Genomic DNA, 8,261 nt, shown 5'->3' on the forward strand with positions numbered 1-8,261 from the left:
TCTTTTTAAGGAAAACTAAGTATAACTAAATAATAAATGAAAAATAAGCCAAATTATTCTTTGTGATTCATCCATCCAAAGATTGCACTACTACTGTCACAACTGTTGGGTTAAGCTCTTTTAAGTCCATTCAGTATAATTTTTTTACAAATTAATAATTAATAATCAAAAAATTAAAATTAAAATTACTATTCTCTCAAATTTAAAATAATATATATTATTTAACTTATTTAATCTACTTTTATCTCATACTCGCAAAATATAAATAAATAAATAATGCAAACAATTGACAATATGAACTAACAAAACAATAGGCATAGATACAAAATGTCATCACAATACAATGTCATGGAAAATACCCAATAGTCATAACCTGAAAACTACAAACTGGTTATTTTCTATTACTACTTCTATGCCTGTAACAATCACCACCCACCCCCCTCACCGCCACCACCAATTTTTATGCACAATGCCAAGCAGACGCCGAGACAAGGTTCCGGTCCTTCCACCCCAACAACATAGCTCCATCCGTCTCCACCAACGTATAATGTTCCGAGTAACACCTCATCAATGCCCTTATCACAGAGTTTACATAAGAGCTCAGAGGGTACTGCCGAAACCCCGCCATAGTGAACCGTGACTTCCACTTTCCTAACAGCTCATGCCGCTCCACTCTCTCCTTCCCCTCACACGCAATAATGTTCACGATATCCCTGGCCAAACAATGCTGCTCGACATTAATCCGCTCTTTCCTGTCCCTCGGCATTGTCATGTCTATAGACTCGAACATCGCGGAGTAGAACTCAAGCGCTTCAATGAATCTAGACAAAAAAGGAGCGGTATTCGTGTTCGATTCTTGCTCGATTAAAGTGACAACTTTGGGAGAAAGCGATTTCACCATTCTGAGAAGCCCGTCTCTGGGATTTCTCACGTCAACACTCTCATCGGGTGTGTGATGGAGTTGGAGAGGGAAATTCACCACCAATGCCTCCCCAGGCCTTATGTCGAGCATATCCCTCGTGACGTCTGGAGCAAAAACTGGCACCGGATGAAACTCAACCGGGATATTGAATTTCCCAGATATTGCAGCTAAAAGTCTCTCTACCGCTTGTAAACCATCTCCACGGGCATATTTGGAAACCGGGTCATCGATTCCCGTGATTCGCACATGAGGTGCCCCACTGGGCCTCGCAGCGAGAGCTTGTAAGAGAGTCATCCATTGGGTCCCCTGAGCAATTTGGTAGTCGATGATGTGGATGCGGTCCTCGGCCCTACACGCATCGGCGATTGCCCCGTTGGCGGCCATGTAACCAAACTTCAAGTAAGGGCAGATTTCATAAAGTATTTGCATGTATGAAAGCAAATCCTTTCCTTCAGGCTCTTTGCACTGGAGAGTCCGGTATATGTTATTTCCCGACGCCTCTTTCCTTGCTACCAACCCTTCAACCATATAAGCACCGAGCCGCTGGATCGGCTCTCCACTGATCGACACAGCGCTCCGAGCCATTTCAATCAGTTTCTTGAAAGCTTCTAATTTGTTTTCAGAAAGCGCTTTAGCACACTCGATCAGTAACTCCTTCAAATTGCCCGGTGGTATACTTTGAAAAGCAGCTTCTTCCATGGCTTTGTCAGGCCTCTCCACATTGGATGGTTGGGATTGGGTCGCACGTGTTTGTGGCTGTTTATTTTTCCCAAAAGAAGGAGTCGGGGTTGTTTCTTCTTCATTGTCATCAGGCCCCATCAGAGCCGTCTCCAATTCCTGCAGAGCGTAATTTACGTTGTGACCACGGTTTTCATTATGGAAAAACAACGATTCGCCAAAACGAAACTGTAGACTATCTTGGCGGGAGTCCAGAGAAGGACTCAACTGCTGGAAACGACTGCTGATTTCAAGTGACGAGTTACAGGATGGGCTTGCCCCAGAGAGATTATCTGTGGAGCTGTGATGATCCGGACTGTCACTCACCGTGGAATGGGTCTCAGAATGAAACCGAGGGGAGAAATGTGAGCTCCGTAAATCAAATTTCAAGGAATCAAAGAGCGTGGTGGGTATTGATGGAACAGTGGGATGAGAAGAGTAGGATGATAAGTCTGCTGCACCAGTCACACCGTATCCAAAGAACTGGCGCGAGTCCATGCTACAAAGCTTGAATCAGCTGTTCGATACAATCATTATTCTCAAAAATTGTAATAACTGATTTCAGGAAACAGTTTTCGCAGGCAGCTAACTCTGTAATCTTTGGCTTGAAAACAGAAATTCTCAATCTTTAAACAACCTGCAATGATGATACTTGATAATGTTACTGTATTTCTCATATAAAACAAACAAAGCGATCGGATTTTCTTCAAGGGAAATCAAAACACACATATAAACAATCAATAGCATAATGCCATACAAAAATTGACATGTCGTGAATCAGTAGAAAGTATGAAGAACCTTTAAAATCGACATTGGACCACATTCCCAGATCTTGACATTATACAAATTGGAAAAAGGAAACCGGGAAAACACCCACTCACGCATGCATAAGAAGAAAACAAAAATGAAAACAGAACAAGATACTGAAGTTCAAAGATCCATAAATTACACAATACTAGGAACGAAATAACAGAATGGTATGGACTTTGGATTCACTCTTAACTCTCAAAGAAACTACAACAATGTTCGTCCACCACCTATGGATCAATTTCCCTTTCACATTATTTTCATCAAACTATTCTGATTTATATTCGGTGCACTAAAGAAATCGTACGTCCATGCCCTTCCAGACTTAAACCATATCTTTGGCTTAGCACAACAAACACATCGGGTTCTCATGAAAGGAGTTCAGTATCTTCAAATAACTATTTCTTAATCAAACTAAAGCGGTTTGAAACTAACTTTTATTTCCATGATAATTCTTTATTATAAAGAATATATACAACTAAGAAAAGGTCAACCAACTAAAATTTCCACCCAACTTCACACGGCTCTTTGAGTCAAAATAATATAATTTTTTTTTAATATCAAATTTTGAAACGAAAGAAGACCAAACCCAAATTTTTTAATTGCATTCCCTATACACAACATCCAAGAATCTTTTTCCACAGATCCTTCCATATGAACTCAAAAAATTAATTAATTAATAAAATGAGGAAACAAAACTCTCCCAGTAACAGAAGAAGAATTAAACTTACAAAAACAAAAATGTATAAAAACCGAATAAGTAAAAGATCAAAAAGCAGAATAAAAATTTGCAAACTAAATGTTTCTTCGTTGCACTAAAAACAGCAACATAAAATTGAAGACAATCACAACAAAATTTTAGAAATTATTTATTTTATTTGGTTGTACTCTTCATTTATCATTTATATCTTTGCACAATAGCCTGTAATGTCTAAACCCAAAAGAAAAGGCTACATATAAATTCAAATTAATCACATTTCAACCCCAATCATTCAATAAAAACCCAAAAAAAATGAAACCAAGAACAAAAATCACACCCATCAAGAAGAGTATTTTATTTTGATTCGACCTGTAGACGTATGTAATAACAGACAGTATAAATTCAGCAAAAACCTTCAGCTATCTAGCACCATCTCATTCTCACAAGACCCTATTCTGTTTGGGTGCAAATGCAGGAAAAGAGAAAAACATCCTTAAAAACTAAGAAATTTCATTGTTTGAGGCACAAGAAATGAAAAATCTTTTATATATATATATATATATATATAAGTAAAACAAAAAAGTCTCTATTGAACTTGTCAATATGAACTTCGCAACCTTCTTCTACACCTACCATCTATTTTTTGGGTAATTACCTACCATCTATTCTCACAAGACCTTGCTGTTTGGATGCGATGAAAATGCAGGAAAAGAGAAAACATCCTGAAAAAAGAATTTTCATTCTTTAAGACCTAAGAAAAGTCTCTCTTTTTATATAAGTTCAAAAAAAAAAAAATCTATTAAATTTCGCTTCCTTCTTCTACCTACCATCACATTCTCACAAGACCTCTGTTTGGGTGCAAAGAAAATGCAGGAAAACAAAAAGGAGATCCTGAAAAACTAAGAAACTTCATTGTTTGGAACCCAAGAAACGAAAAGTCTTTATTCAACTTGCCAAATTCAAATCTTTGACTAATTTTAGGTGAATTTTTCATATTCAAAATCAGCAAATGAAAACCAAGAAAATAAAAAAAAGTTTAATTTCTTTTTATCTTTTCTTCAATTTTCCCAGCAACCAAACAAGTCGAGCAAAAACAAATAATTTCCAACCAAACCCAAATTCTTAATCGCAAATTGAAACACAACTACTATAGATTTTACACAGAGAGATTGAAGAGAAGTATATGTACCTGAAATTCGAATTTCTGATCTGGGTCTCTAACGATATATATGAAATTGATTTATAAAAAAGTTTTGTATTGCTGTAATGGTGTGCAAAAGCTGTGTATTAAACGAAGAATCTAAAGACAAATAGCTTAGATTCGAGCAATATATATAGAGGAAGAAGAGAGAAAGAGAGAGGAGAGACAGAGAAAGAGAATTGACGGTAGGAACGTACGGTAACGGCAATTCTGGGTTTTTGAGACTCGTAAGTTGTTGGTTGGACGTGTTAGACGGAAGCGCTGACGATAATTTTAACGGCGGTTGCAACCGACCAAAGGTGGTGAGAACATTCTTCGCTCTTTCAGCTTTTTTGCCTCATCGTAGGAAGTGGCTCTTTTTTATAAAATGTGAAAAAATAGAATAAAATAATGATATGATTTAAATAAATTAATAAGATTTTTTTTTTTTAATTATCAAAATATACCTTTTGGGCTGGCTTATGAGAACCCACGCGCTTTTAGTAGAGAACCCCAGGCAGGCTCTGGCAGCAGTTTGTTTTCAAAAGTAAAATAAAAGAAATTGACAGTGGAAAGGTTAATAGTCGGGGTGAGCGCGGGTCGGTTGCGGCCACGGAACCTCCAATCCGCCATTCGTCTGTCAGATTGACGGATTGAAGAAAATTAATCTGCATCCGTCCGCCAATTCGGCGGATGTGGATTGAGCGGATTGGCGGTTTGACGGATGGATGCGAATCGGTTTGGCGGTTTAAAATTATATAAATTTTCAACATAATTCAATTTGTGCACTTCCTCAAACAAAAAAAAAAGAAAAAAAAGAAAAAGAAAGTATTACAGTCAATGACTTAAAAAAGTATTACAATCACTGTATGCCTTATCCAAAGAAAAAAAGTTTGAAACTTTAAAATATCACGATCACTGCATGCCTCATCCATATATTACAATCACAGCATGATTCATCCCCATAAAGTATTACAATCTGTGATTCTTAAAATATAATAACAATTCAAACCACCAAAACGATGAACAGAGCAGTAGTAGAGATTGAATGTCTCTGTATTGTTACATCTACATATGTTTTTGAAAACAAAACCAACCAGCATATATCATATTTTCTATTTATTATTTTTAGAGTTACATTTAAAAACTAAACAATATATATGAATAATACGTTTATTTTTTTCAATTCAAAAAATATATTCTAGTTGAAAATTTTTTTTCAACAGAATATTTAAACTCTTTTTCAATTGAAAACACAAACATAATATTTAAACAAACTGAAAGTACAAAGTCTTATAAATTACTAGGGGTGCTCGCGATTTGGCGGTTCGATTGCCGCCAAAAAATCTCAAATCCGCCATCCGTCCGCCAAATTGGCGGATTTGAGAAAATCAATCCGCAACCGTTCGCTCGTCATCACGCATCCGTCCAAAATGCGGCGAATCGGTTCGGTTCGGTCGGTTTTGGCGGATCGGTATATCCGCTGCTCACCCCTAGTTAATAGTAAGAGAATTATTAATTAGAGAATTGATAGTAAATGAATTAAGTGAAATTATATTTGTTTTGATAATAGTTGTTAGTGTGAGAATTGTTAAATTATTTTTATATAAAATAAATATAAAATAATAAAACAAATAAAATTATATTTTTTACTTAACAAAAAATATAAAAACATTAAATATTAATGTTAAAAAAATGCCCAACATGTTAAAAAAAAAAACTAAGCGAGAGACTAATTTTCTAATACCAAGTCTTTGACCTCCATTTTTAATCCCAACATCCAAGGCCCATCTTAATCTGAAAGGCTTATGAATCCCCCCTCCATCTCCAAAAACAAACACAATATTAGTAGGTACCACCTCCATCTCAATCTCATTTCTTCCTCCATCTCCCAAAACAAACGGGCCCTAGGATAAGAGACTTTTTTATGTTTCAATTTTCCAACTTAGGCCTCGGTTGGAAAAATGACTAAAAGTCAAAAGTCAGTTTTTAACTTATTTTGAATCACATAATTTCTCTACATTTTTACATATTTTTTCAAAAAGAGAAAAAAAAAACTAAATAGTTAGCTTTTAATCAATTTCTCAAAACAACCCTTACTTTTACAATTAAGTTGTATTTAAAATTCGAGTATTGCTACATCCATTGAATTTGGATTTGTTTAATTGCTCTAATTTGTGCATGTCAGTCGTCTAGCCGATCGCCAGGCGGATGTTAGTTGACGCACCGATAGACAAAAATTACAACCGCAATTGACAAGAGTGACACCAGTCTTCTGGACAGTCGCCCAATCAGACATCTAGCTTATGTAATTTGGACAATTCAATCATGCTCAAATTCGGTTGATGAATCATTTTCATTTAAAATTAGACTGAAAGTGTTACGTTAGCTGTTGAATGACGTAGAAATATAGTATTATATTAAGATTTGAGTTTATGTAAGGTATGTGTTATATATAATAAAATATTTTTATGTTATATGATTGTTAATGTATCATTTTTCTTTTTAATTTTGAACACTACAAGTTAACTTTTAGAGTAAATTGAAAAATATATTAAATTTTAAGAGTCAAAGTGAAAAATAAAAATAAAAATTCAACGACCATGGTGGAAAAATGGCCAAACATGAAGGGTAAAGTGTAAAGTAATTATAAATCTATTTTATGTAATTTTTAAAAAATTATAAAAAAAATGTTGAATCTATTTAATTAAATAAACAGTCACATAGTTTTTTATTTACAAATATTTAGAATATACTAAAAAAATTATAATTAAGTTGAAGCACTTTTGTCCATACTTATTTAAAAGTTTCAAATAAATAAAAGAAAATTTATAAGTTGTATCATAAAAAATCTATTTTTTGGTTCAAATAAACTTAAATAAGTAAATTTTAATTACAATGACAAAACCCATTAATCATGTTTTCAAAGAAATTAATTAAATGTGCAATCAAAAGAGACCTATCTGCTTTTAGGTAATACTAGATACTCTTATGTTGTGTTTGGTTGGGAAATTTGGGGAGAGATTTGGAAAGGAAAAGGGAAAAAGTGTGTGAAATTATGTGAAATATAGGTATATTTTTTTCAAATTTCACCTACATTTTTCATTTTTCTTTCCAAATACCTCCTCAAATCCTTCAACCAAACACAACATTAAAGCTTTATTTTTAAATTTAATAACATTGATATGATAAGGAATTGAATTCTAATTAGATGATTATTGAATAAATTAATAATTAGGCCAAGTTTGGCATGATTGAAAAAAGAAAAAAAGTCAAAAAGTCACTATCCTATTTAAGTTACATCATCTTATTTAAGTCACATCACCTCTCTAATACATCACTTCAAACCCAACCTAAACCCAATCTATATTTCATAAAAAGTCAAAAAGTACACTTATTTAGTCTTCCCAAACTAGGCCTTAATTTACAACCGTCGTCATTATTAAAATTTGGACACTATTTAGAACACTTCATAAAAGTTTGCTTTTAGTTAAAAAAACTTAAATGCACCTCAATTTTTTATATAAAAAAATAAAATTTTTAATAATTTTTCAAATACATTAACTAAAAAAGTCATAAAAAAAAATTCCTATATATGCACTTAATTTAAAAGTGATATTTTAGATATAAGTATTTTGTTATGGGATATTTTAGAAAGATGATTAAAAATCATTTTCTAGCTTTTAATCGACTTTGGATAAAATTATCTCTCATAATTTTTACACATTTTTTTCAAAAATAGTCAAAAAAAATTAAAAAATCAATTTTTAACAATTTTCTCAAAATAATTTTGGAAGTGACTAGAGTAGAGCAAACTTGTACTTCTCATAAATAATCTTTTATAAATTATTTGCTTCTATTAAAGGAGAAAGCCTGAGGATATGGAAACACACGCGCTCCAAATGAGAGTATGAGTGCATAGTTTAATGACTAGT

At 33.6% G+C, this 8,261-nt stretch overlaps 1 protein-coding gene across 4 annotated transcripts; it reads right to left on the reverse strand.

The window, feature by feature from the left end:
- Positions 1 to 295: 295 nt before the first annotated feature.
- LOC114314053 (scarecrow-like protein 21) lies at positions 296 to 4,828 on the reverse strand. 4 transcript variants are annotated; one of them, XM_082880080.1, is made up of 3 exons: positions 3,974 to 4,032; positions 3,806 to 3,868; positions 296 to 2,276 (listed from the first exon to the last, which is right to left on the reverse strand). In XM_082880080.1, the coding sequence occupies exon 3, from the start codon at positions 2,135 to 2,137 to the stop codon at positions 461 to 463; it is 1,677 nt and encodes a 558-aa protein (XP_082736206.1). In that variant the 5' UTR covers positions 2,138 to 2,276; positions 3,806 to 3,868; positions 3,974 to 4,032; the 3' UTR covers positions 296 to 460. The 4 variants fall into 4 exon arrangements, with proteins under 4 accessions (XP_082736206.1, XP_028116289.2, XP_028116288.2 ...); XM_028260488.2 differs by lacking the exons at positions 3,806 to 3,868; positions 3,974 to 4,032 and adding an exon at positions 4,545 to 4,828; XM_028260487.2 differs by lacking the exons at positions 3,806 to 3,868; positions 3,974 to 4,032 and adding an exon at positions 4,336 to 4,743.
- Positions 4,829 to 8,261: the final 3,433 nt, after the last annotated feature.

Source organism: Camellia sinensis, chromosome 7 (assembly GCF_055761805.1).
Source record: "Camellia sinensis isolate YWXY chromosome 7, ASM5576180v1, whole genome shotgun sequence".
Lineage (NCBI taxonomy): Eukaryota > Viridiplantae > Streptophyta > Magnoliopsida > Ericales > Theaceae > Camellia > Camellia sinensis.

What these genes read in the sequence shown, in the direction of transcription:
- LOC114314053 (XM_028260488.2), bottom strand. Translation starts at nt 2,137, where the DNA reads ATGGACTCGCGCCAGTTCTTTGGATACGGTGTGACTGGTGCAGCAGAC.